At 42.4% G+C, this 12179-nt stretch overlaps 1 protein-coding gene across 5 annotated transcripts in view; it reads left to right on the top strand.

The window, feature by feature from the left end:
• Positions 1–3126: 3126 nt before the first annotated feature.
• PFKP (phosphofructokinase, platelet) overlaps positions 3127–12179 on the top strand; it is a 47873-nt gene continuing 38820 nt past the window's right edge. For all 5 annotated transcript variants that reach the window (XM_050892819.1, XM_050892816.1, XM_050892815.1 and 2 more), the window contains exons 1-2: positions 3127–3281; positions 12018–12091. In XM_050892819.1, the coding sequence (XP_050748776.1) occupies positions 3197–3281; positions 12018–12091 (159 nt within the window). In that variant the 5' untranslated portion in view covers positions 3127–3196. The remainder of the gene's footprint in view (positions 3282–12017; positions 12092–12179) is intronic.

The following is a 12179-nucleotide window of genomic DNA, read 5'->3' as shown; positions in this document are numbered from 1 at the left end:
GGCAATGGGAAAAGGATGCAGCAGAGCATCTGCAATGGTCAGGAAAGAGTCAAAACCCACTGTCCTCTCCCTATCCCATGTAAACTGATTCTATTTAGTATTTCAGTAAGAAGACAATTAGAGCGCCTAACGTAGTGTGCAAATTACCTGCTGAGGTTTTATTCAGATATGCAGTTTCTTTATTATCAGTTTGCATATCTCAAAAGAGCCTGTTTTCTTAGTGTCAGTATGATTTATACATGTGTACCTAGCTGCATTGCAACTACATCCCACAAGGTTAAATAAGACTGTTTCCCCCAACAATCTTCAATACTTAAGCCAAGAATTCACTCCTTTTAAGACTGTAGGCAATTGTATTGCTGGAAGATATTTAAGTATATCAAGACAGCCTCAGGAACAAACAGTTCCACATCCTTTCCTCTCCTCCCACCTCTACTTTAATGACTTGACGCAGACAAAATACAATTCTTTCCTGAGAGCTCTGCTGAAGAACAATGAGTAGCTATAATAAATGATGAAAATCATGAAATCATAGGCAGCTTCCTAGTCAGACAAGGGTGAAAAAAATACATCCCTTCTAAGTTCATTATGTACCATAAGGCAATTGAAGAAAAAATACTTTCACAAAATAATAGCTCCTTAGCATCAAGGTTGTAGTTGGAAGCAGGAGGGACAAGTCTACTTCCACACAAAGTCTGAATGCTTTAGCTACACTGAATAAAACAAAGTAAGACAATTCTAAAGAATGGCTAAGTATCTGCACTAAACCAAACAGAACCAATGCAAAGCTTCCTCAAAGTGTTGCTCAGATGACAAACTATCATTGGTCCATGATCTTAAAGTAGTCATAATAGTTCATATTACACAAAGTCCTTCCTACTGATTTTACAGGCTTTGGATCAAGCCCCGAATCACTCAAAGACCTTAAATTAGCTTTTGCAGAGCTACTCTCCAAGAAACTAATGTGATTCCAATTCAAACCAGAACCCTTTGAACAGAGTGGGACTACATGGGGGTTTATATATTTCTATAACAGAAGTTCACCTTTATTATAATCTGACTCAGAGCTCTCTTCCGATTCAGGAAAGAATACAACAAATTCCCTGTAGAATCACTATTGTTCATGGTATGCAAACAATTTGGCAGTGTGTCTTTTCCGCTGTCAAACCACACACTCATTTTAGCCTTTGAGTGCATTTGCAAACGTGAGCTGCCCACATACTAGGTATAGGTATCTATTTCCAGGTATGGTTTCCTCAGACATTTACCTATGAGTAATTTTGACTGAACTACTCAAATGACTGTACTTCTGCGTGTGTGTGAAAGTTGACAGGATGAGCACGAGTATTTTTACAATGTGAGTTAAGTCTGAGATGTGAAGGTGTTGAATAAAAACAATAATTATTACAGCAATTAAAATATAAAACTTGAGTCAGCATTTTGCTGCTGTTCCTGACTCTCCCTGACTTGCTTTATAATTTTGGGCAAGTAACCTAGCCCAATTCTGCAAATACTTTTACTTATGCTAAGTACCATAAAGAACTGTATATGGGATAATACCGCTTTATTTGCTTAAATTAACAAAATCAGGGTCTTAAGCTGCTTCTGTGACTACACACATTGTTATGATCAACAGAATTATTCTGTTGTACTCCAATGCGGCATTATAATACAGCAAGTTTAAGAGAGCACTCCTCTACCGGTACTAAGCACTCCCCAAGAAAACACATCAGTGCACAACAGGAGAACAAAAGGGAAGGCAGAAAGACTGGCATTCCTACCTAGAGTAATTTCTCCCAACTGCTTTATCTCTGTTGCTCCCTTAGACTCAACCTTTGTCTCTAAGCTGTAAACACTTACAAGAAGTAACTTCCTTTTCCTACGTGCACCTGAACATCTGCTATGGTTTCGGGATGCCACACCAGCAAGACATACCTGAGAATGGATGAGACAGGCAAAAAGAGAATGAACGGAGCTCTAGGCCTTTGGGCTTCCCTGCCTGACAAGGCAGACATGGACCAGACCCTGTGACACAAACCCTGACATTCGATGGCAGAAGTAACTCTCTTCGCTTATTCTGCATTCACAGTGGGCACTGTGTTCTCTGCCCACTGATGCGAGTCTCCCGAGCAACAGCTGAGCGTGAGAGGGCAGGCCAAGCCGCCTTACAAGAATCGGGCAGCGAGCAACCGACACGCTGGAGGCAGATTTCCCACTCGAGCCTCTGCAGAGACGGGTGGGCGCTCCCACTCGCGCACCCCCAGCCACCCGCCAGGCCTGCAGCAGGGCTCACACGGGACGGCCGGGCCAGACGCTCCCGACCAGCGCAAGGCACACCCAGACTCACCCCGGAGAGCCGAGCCCCACAACGCGGGACCCTGACGGCCGCCCCAGCAAGGCTCTGGCCGCCGCAGAGCTCCCGCGGAAGGGGCTGCCCGGGCAGCCCGCTCCCGCGGCTCCACACGCGCGACGGGGACTCAGTCACTACCGCGGAGAGGATGAGTTAACTCCGGCCGACAGAACTCCCTCCCCCTCCGCTGCCGCCGGGCCAAGACGCCAGCCATGTTCCCCGCATCGCCCCCACCTCAGGCGCCGCTGGGGGAAGGGCGCCGCGGGGACTCCCCCCCCACCTGCAGCCCCTCCCCCGCCGCCGACCGCTCCCTCAGCCTCGCGCCACCTTCCCCCCCCGCTAGCTCCCTCCGAACGTAACTACACTGCACGGCACGGCCCCGCCCCGCCCCGCCCGCCGCAACGGCCGCCGCTCGAGGCGGCAGCTCGCTTCTCATTGGCCTCCTGGACCGCCCGTCAACCGCCGCTCCTGAAAGGGCGTTGGAGGGCGGTGCCGGGCCGCGCCGCGTAGTGCTGTCAGCGGGAGCTGAGGGAGGAAGCGGCCGCGGGCACGGCGGGGGAAGAGGCGGGTGGCTGGCTGCGATGTGAGAGCTGCTCTTCTCCTCACTTTTTCATTTTTCCCCCGGGCTTTTTCATACAGCCGCCCCCTCCCCTCATTTTTTCTGTAGAAATATACCTGTCTGTAAATACACACCTACACCGGTTTTTTTCGGGTTCTTTTTCCGCAGAGGCCAAACATTTGATCCAGCGGAGTGTGTGCCTCGGGTAGGAGGGCAGAGCCCCGCGGCCAGGGGCTCCCTCAGCGACCTCGCTCCGTCTCGCCCGCCGGTGCCGCCCCCGCAGCGCCATGGATCACCAACCGAAGTTCTTCGAGAACCTCTCGGGCACCGGGAAGGCCATCGGGGTGCTGACCAGCGGCGGCGATGCCCAAGGTAGCTGCTCAAGCCGTTCGCTCCGGGAGCGAGGGGAGGACGAGGGGAAGGAGAGGCCGAAGGGGGGGGGGGGGGGGGGGGGATCTGCGGGCACGGCGGGGAACGGGGGCAGCGGAAAGGGAGGGCGGGGAGCCCCTCGGGGGGGGAGGCAGGAGCGCGAAGGGCCTCCCAGGCAGGCAGGGCGCCCATGCGGGAGGCTGGGGAAGGAGCCGGTGGGTGTAGCAGCGCCTGCGAGAAGGGAGTAGGAAGCATGGGCTGCCTCAGGGGTGGTTGCGGGAAGCCGCGCCGGTAGGGGCACGTGGAGGCAGTGGAGAGAGAGGGGAGTCTGGGAGTGGGACACACGAGATTGCCGTGGTTCTCGGGTTCCTCTTCCCGTGCTGGCCTTCGAGCTGTTTCTCTTACTAAGTTCATTTAAAAGATAAATCATTTTTGCGCGGCCTGGGCGCCTGAGCTGCAAACATACCCTCCTCCTTCCTCCTCCCTCCCTTTCTCATCGCATTTCCTCTGAGCCTGCCATGGCAGGGAAGAGGGTAGAAACGCTCCAATAACTTTTACCACCTAAATGTCTTCACCCCTCGGGAGATGGTGGGGAGAGGGTAGTGAGGAGGGAGAGCGGATGGCTGATGTGAGCGGGGGAGGAGGTCGTGCTGCCTTGCACGGCGGGTGGGAGGCTGTCTCCGCTGCTGGGGCTCTGCCAGCCCTCGCCTCATCTGCTTTTCACTTCATTTTGGCACCGGGAACACTTTTATGTTCCTACCCATGATTTGGAACGCTCAGATGGTAGTTTACTCTCTAGCCCCGTAGGAGTATGTTGGAAACGTGTTTCACCTCCTTAAATTTCCTAAGTGTAGAGGAAGTCCTAGCTACAGGACAGGGTGAACAAAAGCCCTATAGACATTAAGAGGGAAGGGAAAGAAAAGAAGCTTGATCGCAATATACTTAGTCATGAAGTCATATTTTCCTACGCTTTCGTTTCCCCTTTTCTGCCAGAAAATCTCGTATATATTAATAGTTTGAAGTTTCAGCTAATTAAGATTTCAAGTGTGCCGTGCTCCATGCTATTTGAGAGGACTCTTGCTCAGCTTTTGCCACTAGAGTTGTTCAGTGATGATTGCTTTTAGCTCCTTCCCTTAAATTACGATTATTTTATTTTTCTGCCGGGAGTGGCTCGAAAGTTCGCGTTTGTGAAGAGAATAAGGGGAGGGCGGGGGGAGGAAGCCTCTCTTTCCTTTTTGTGTGGGCTCGGTAGTTTAATGACCAGTTTCCCCAGCCTTTCACACGGGGACGTGCAGGGACCAGCCCGCGTCCGCGGCTGGGGCGTTCTGTCCGGTGTCCCGGGGCGCGAGCGGGGGCCGGCAGCCGCCTCTCCTCCCCTCGCCTTCCCAGCGCGTCCGTGAGGTGGTAGCTTGCATGGACCAGCGTCTCCGCGCTCCCTCCCCACCGCCGGTGTGTACGTGATCCGCTGCGAGTCGCTGCAGATTCCGCCTCTTTGCGTCATCTGGGCTGGGAGAAGCATCCTCCCTCCCTCTGCCCGCAGGAATAACGGGGAGCCCCCGGGTTTACCCGAAACTCTAATCGGGGGTGGAAGGGATTTGGTACCAGTCGGGAGAGGAAAATGTTGCCGTTCCGGAGAAAAAGCAACTTCATGCCCTTAAATGGCTTCTCTTTTGCCCCTCGGTGGGGTTACACTTGTTCAAGTTCTATCCACAGTTTGCTGTCAGTATCATCAATTCCACTGCTAAATGATTCTAGGAGGGAGTGTGAATCAAGGCATCTCTGTTTTAATGGTCTGGTCGCCAAATCGCCATTTTAATTTTAAAGTGTGACAGAGCATTGCCTCAAGCAGCAGTAGCGTGTTCAGCAAGAGGCTGAGCCCTGCTACTTGCTTCTGTGTGGCTAGAGATTATATAATGCAGCAGCAGATGTATCTCTCTTTATAAAGTATTACTCTGCACTTGCCACTATGTGAATTAAAGCATTTAAAGGATTTGCAGAATCCATGGGTAACATCTAGACTTTATTATCTGGCAGATTGCAACTGCAGCATATTTACATGGAGAGATAAAAAGTAACAGCCTGTGAAAGTTGCTGTCTGAGGAGTGAGGTTGTCACAAAGACCAGAGTAAACTGGATGTCTTCCAAGTCATTTTGTAGGCAACGTTGTCCTAACTTAGAAGAACAAGGAAAAAAAAAAATTTAGAACTTGATCGTTTCAACTGAATTGCAGGACACGGTTGAGGTTCATAACCCTTATTATCTTGGTAACAGTATAGATGTGTAAAATATACAACCTCAAGTCTGTTTGCATGCTAGGTTAGGAGTTAAACAAGGGACAGAATGAGTCATGCCCTGTCAAGGTCGTTTGCCCTCTGTAGGGCAAATATGCGAGAGAAGTGAAGTTGTGAAGTATAAGCAGAAGGAAATATGCTGCTATTACAGCAGAGCTGTTCGAAAATATATGTTCAAGCAAACTGTAGGTGAGGCAAAGCTACTAACTCTGAAGTAGGCAAAAAAGTACTAATATAAAAAAAAAGAGTTCAGTCTCCTCTTCTGTTTTGTGTGTTTTTTAGATTTGTTAGACACTAGAAATCTTCAGAATATCTGTAATGCAAACTGAACTCACAGGAAACTGAGTGGAAAGAAGACCTGTTAGTGTTGCAGTAAATATGTAATCTTCATATCAATAGGTGCCTTGATTTAGATTGGACTGTAAATCTTACCCTAGAACAAAATATGCTTGAAGTTATTTTAAAATAGAAGTTACTGCCTTTGCTGTTATTGTACTTTTTAATAATTTAGAAGTAGCATTAGGTAAATTACACAAGCCTTTCTATTTATAGGACATGTTAAGGTTTAAATTCCCCACATTTGTGGTATTTCCTTGCAAGGTTTTTTGTTTGTCCTTTTTACTACCTGTGGAATATTAAGGGCTAGAGAATGTGCATATGTCATACTGGAACTATTATGGTTTAGTCACCATATTTTAAACGCAGGTATATTATTTTGTTTGGTTGAGTTAAAGAATTTATCAGTGATTTGTTTCACAGAAAAAAGATGTGTGTTTTGTACGCTTAAGGTTTGTAAGTACTAAACTTTGCAGTCCATCACTTTAGCTAGTCAGCTGTTAAATTGTGAACTGAAACAAGTACTTTCCACCATAATCACAAGTACCTTGAGAGGCAAAAGAAATTTTGATGACTGATTCTCAAAATTTAAGTGTTAGTTCTGTTTCTGGACTATTTTTGAATTGTAGAGGTTGCAGCTCAGAAAGGTGGACTAATAAATGGGGTTTAAGTCACACTTCTGTCTTCACTTTGTGGGACTCTGGCCATGGTCTGCTTCAAGTACACTGGTTGTATTTTATGCTGGTTGCCAGTGGCTGCCACAGACAATTTTGGCCGCTGTAGGTCACTTAAGTTTGTACAACCTCCAATCAGACTGCTTATTCTACGACCGTGATAGTATGACTCAGCAGCAGGAACTATGTCATCTGAAAGCTTCTGACATGAGGTGATTTTGTACTGTTAGGAAATGACGTGTTTGTGGCTACTTCGAGCTGTTGCCCAATTTACTGGCTCAAGATTGTCTTTGAATGTGACTGTTATTTTTGAGATAAACTCAAAGATTTAGTGTTGTGGAAGACAGCATAAGTAAGGGATTTACAGATTACGTGGTAATGGTCTGGAATATCATAGACCATGACTGCTGAAGTAAACATCTACGTATCTCTGCGTTTGAAGCATTACAGGCTTCCCAGCATCTCAAGGCATATTTAATATAGTAGTGCAGATATACTGCTCGTCCTGGTAACTTACATTAGAAGAAGAAATTTTGCCACTGAACAAATAAAAAAACCCTCCACTCCTTCAGCAAATACTGAGCTTAGAAACAGCTAGAAAGAACCCTATAGCCTCTTGGATCCCAGAGTTTTGGCATACCACACACCATGACCATGGAAGCAAAGATCTATATATTTCTACTCTTGAAGCATTACAGGCTTCCAAGGAATATCGCAAGACATATTTAATATGGTAGCGCAGATGTACTGGTCTTGTCCTGGTAGCATATGATGGAAAAAGAAATTTTGCCACTGAACAAATAAAATAAATTAAAAAAAACCACAAAAAACCCCCAAACAACCCACACTCCTTTTATGTCATCTAAATTACAGAGTTTATTTGTTAACACTTACGTAATTTGAAGATAGTCACAAGGAATTTTTGAATTGTAGCCCCCCAAAAAGGCACCTTTTCCAGCAAATAATAGTGTGTGTGTATAGACATATATATAAGATACATATATATGTGTCCATGTATATAATATTATAAATATAATTTGTATGTAAAATTAAGGAATGTAGTTATTAATGGATGAGTAACTATTTCAATGCATTTAATATTTTGGAGGAACTGCTTCTATAACTAGTGGATTCTATGATTGAAACTAGTCTCTTCTGATGTTTTTTAAATTTCGAAGGATATATGTATGTAGTCTAGATGTTATGCTATTGTATATATTTGTGCAGTAGAATGTTCTGATCTAATACAGTGTTACTGTTCAGAAAAATTATATAGTATTTTCTTCAGGTATCTAGAATCATTATTGTGATTATATGCAATAAAATCTGTTATGTAATTAAAAGTAAATGGAACAAACCCAAATTGTTTTCTTAATGATTTGTTCGGTTCTTGTATTTGGCTGCTTCTCACCTTTCCTTTTGATGATTATAGGCTTTTACATCATTACTGATATATCCATTTACATACTTGAATAAAGTCTTTGTGTTTGGTAGTGTTTAGACATTTTCCTTAGTTTCTGTGTTTTGCTATATTGTCTTTTAAGTCTGGATCTTTATTCAGGGTAGCACTTAAACATATGTGCTAAGTCATTAAGCATGCATTAAAGCCAATGTTTATCTTTAAAACTGGTGATACTTAAGTATTTCTTGATGCTTGTCCAAGATGCATAGTCTTGATTTTTCTTTTATATGGTATTACAGTTATTTATTTAAAGGCCTGTCTAGCTGACTAAAGTGAGGAAAACTTGACTTAAACACAAAATAGTGTTTTAATTTTGCTCAAACTCCTCTGTTGTAGTGGTGCATATGTGTGTGTAACGGGGTGTAGGCACAGGAGAGGAATACCCTTTTGGGGGGAAGGGAGTGCCTTTAAAACAATTTAAAGATTTCTTCAGTACTGTTTGTAACCCTGCTATGAAAATTATTGCTTTCAAAGACAATGGAATAGACAATATCAAGAAGGATAGTAAATTATCAACTTTTAAATTAATTTTAGACATTATGTAAAGCCATGTAAGTAGTTGCAGATTAAGTAATCTTTGAGTCCAAAAGAGCAAAATAAATCTTTTCCTCTGTCAAAGCTTTAATGCAAAAGCAAGTGGTAATTCAGAAAGATTTTAAATAATTCTTACATTATAAAAAATACTGGTTTTACTCGTGGCTTTCTTTTGAAGCTGCTATTCTAATCCTATGTGTTTATCAGGCTATATTTATTATTCAGGACTAAATCCATGTTTAACCCAGTAAATCTCTTTTTCAGTAATAAGCATATAATTACATTTCATAGTTATTATGGTAATGCACAAATACTATTGTAAGACTCCACAAATAATCAGATACAGCAACATTTGTTAGACAAGTTCTACAGAGACTTCATGAAATTCTCTGTATTTACATACTTGAATCACTGCAAGCAGTGTATTCAGATTTAGATAACCAACATGTAAAAGTCTAAAGCTTCAATGTTTTAACTGTATCTTGTAGATATCAAATTATAACATCCTTCAGTCCTCAGCCCTTCTGAAATATAAGCCACTTCTGTAGAAGCTTGCTGATAAACACCCAAGTCCTTTTTCTGTATAGAGAGACAAAATATACATTGCCAAATAATAATAAAATTTATATTGCATAAACTTAAAGTTACAGTGGTGGTACTGAGAAGATGCTTTCTGTCTGTAATTTGTGGGTTTTTTTTCCCTTGGCTTTTGCCCTTTCTTGCAGCAGATAAACTATGAATTTTACCAGTTTTTCACGTAAGACACATGGAAACTGGAAAGTATTCACTAAGAAAGTATGTGACTGTATTATGAATATATTCATATGGAAAGAATGAATGGATTTGTCATTTTGAGAAATAAATGCTTATATTTTACTCTGTTTTAGAAGAAGTATGAACGTTAAGCCAAATCAACAGTTGTAGGCTAATTTATACATAACGAAGGTATGGCACATCTGGAGAATTTGTAGTGAGAACAGAGTTACTACCCTTCTTTAAAATACACTGATTGAGAGAGATGCGTGCTAAAGATAAAAAGCTAGGATACATGAACAATAAAGCAGAAATGTGAGCAAGAAACATAAAAGACAAGTATGTATCTTTGGTAGACATGTGAATGTTTATATTTAATGTCTTCCTATTTTATGAAATATTTATTTTTGCTGACAAAACTATTCTGCTTTAGCCTGTTTGGATCACAGATGCTTTTTCTTTATTCTAATTAGATACTTGGAATACAGAGGCTACTGCTGAATGAGACACCAGAGTCTTTCTAACTGAAAATATATTAGATACCTGAAACAGTCTTAGTGTTTCTTCTCAGGTGCCAGATGGGAGAGGTGACAAAGTTGAACCTCAAAAACAGACGATTCTTAAACCAGAAGGTTCTGGGTAGTCCTCAGCTGGTGAGAATGAACTTGTTCACTTCGGAAAATGAACTTCTTAGCTGCTCTTCTAGAATTCTGCAGTCAAATGGATAATACAAAAAGTTGTTCTTATGTCTAAAAAAACTACTCCACAAACAACCCAAACAAATGACAACACCCTCCCCTTCCCCCCCGCCCCCCCCCCCAAAAACGCCCCACAAATCTGAACTACCAAAAAACCTCCCTACCAACCAACAACAACAAAAAAAACCCTCCCACACAACATGTTGTACATTAATAGAAGCAAGCTGTGGACTTTGAAAGGAGTAGCTTGTGCTTATGTCTTCCCTATTTGAGGAAAATGGTAGCGCTGTGAAGAACTGTCGGTTTTATGAAGTTAAAGGTCTTTGTCTTTGCTTTCCAGAGGACATTGTGTGTGAGGGGGGTGGGGTGGGTGGGGATGTTCTTTTTGTTATGAAAACTGTTTCACTGAGGAGATAACTTTGCTCTCTGTGGTAAATCTGTTTTGATCTGAGACTTAGTATGCTAACTTTCTTTTCAGTACAGCCTGTCGGATGAGATTGTCTACTTTTCTTTGTCATCATCCAGTTCATCATCCAAAGCTGTGCTTTTAGCTGTCTTGGCATTTGAGAACATTTTCCAGCTCTGCCATAAGGCTGACTCTGGCTGAGAGAATTCTTGCTGTTATTTCCTAATACAGAATTGATGTGAAAACACTGTTACTCATGATTTTAGTCTTAAGGCTAAGTGACATCTATATGAACAGCAAAGCAACTTTTGATTTTGGCAATTTTTTGTTTCACATTGGGCAGCTTCAGGGACTTTCTGGTATGTTCCTAAGTAATAAATCTTGGAGAAAACCTCAGTCTTGTTCTTTATTCAGACAGGTAAGCTTTTATAGCTCAGTATTTTTTCCAATAATGGTGGATATTGTAGGAATAGATCTTTATGGCTTACTGTGTTGTGCATTTGTATATTCTAGTTACTGACTTTTTACATCTCCAGATAGGTGAACACTTAACACCTATGTCAAACAGCAAAGCTGACCTACTACTTTGCTATTTTGATATTAATAGATTTGGAGAGTTGGTGCCCAATATTTTGGATTGTCACGTTTCTGGCATCCCTTTTCAACTGATGTGCTGAGGCTATGTCTCTCAGTGTAGCCTAATTACTTCTGTCCTCATGCTTTGCATAATCTCTTGTGTCTGTTTAAGTGATATGGAAGCAATTAGTTTATTACTTTTGGGAGCTTCCTGAAGAATGAGTAAGGTAACACAACATGTGAAGGGATGGGTTATGACAGAAATTCATTTGACCCACGTGGGGGGACCAGTGGAACTTTCACTGTTGCTTGGGAGCTTAAGTGTTTGACCGTTGGACTTAAATGGAAGATTTTGTATTAGTATAATTTGTCAGATGTCTGTAAGCAGAGAATTCCAATGTGAGCTTGCAATTCCAGGAAGCAAAGTGGTATTTGGGCACTTTTCTGTCAAATGAGTCCATGCAGCATTTCTTGTGTTAATTTACTGCTACTTCTATCTTTTTAAGTGGGCAGCTGTCCATGTCAGGAGCTTTGGCTGTGCTCCTCACAAAATACTGTGTATACACCTCTGTTACTTTGGAAAGCTCATGAAAAAGAACTGTTACAATATAATTTCTCCTTTCAAGAAGCTAAATTTTAACTGGCTGAATGTTTTACATTTCAGATAGAAAACTAATCATTGTTGTGAAATTAATTTACTTTCTGTTTCTGGTTTAGTAGCTGTTACTTTTACAATGGTGTTTTACAATCAGCAGCAATTTAATCTCTGATTAAGACACATACTGGCATCCACATAATTATTGTAACAAAGCAAATAGTTCTGCACCCTTCATATTCATGGGCTGATTGCACTGTCATTAAGCAAATTTCTGTTTTAATACATGCTGATCATTGTCTTTCTTTAGGAATGAATTAATGTTTCCCTTTTTTTTTTAAAGACACTGAAAATTTATAGTATACAGAAAATACTGGATAACCTATAACAATGTGATTTTCTTTTTCTTCCCAGGTATGAATGCTGCTGTGCGTGCAGTAGTACGCATGGGAATCTATGTAAAAGCCAAAGTGTATTTTGTTTATGAGGTTAGTTTTTGTTTTATTCATTCTGTATTTGTCTTCTGACTATACTTGAGTTTCTGTGGAAACCTCATGGCGAGTGAATAGTATAAAT

This window comes from Gymnogyps californianus, chromosome 2 (assembly GCF_018139145.2).
Source record: "Gymnogyps californianus isolate 813 chromosome 2, ASM1813914v2, whole genome shotgun sequence".
Lineage (NCBI taxonomy): Eukaryota > Metazoa > Chordata > Aves > Accipitriformes > Cathartidae > Gymnogyps > Gymnogyps californianus.
The sequence above is the reverse complement of the archived record's forward strand: the minus strand, read 5'-3'. Positions and strand labels throughout refer to the sequence as shown.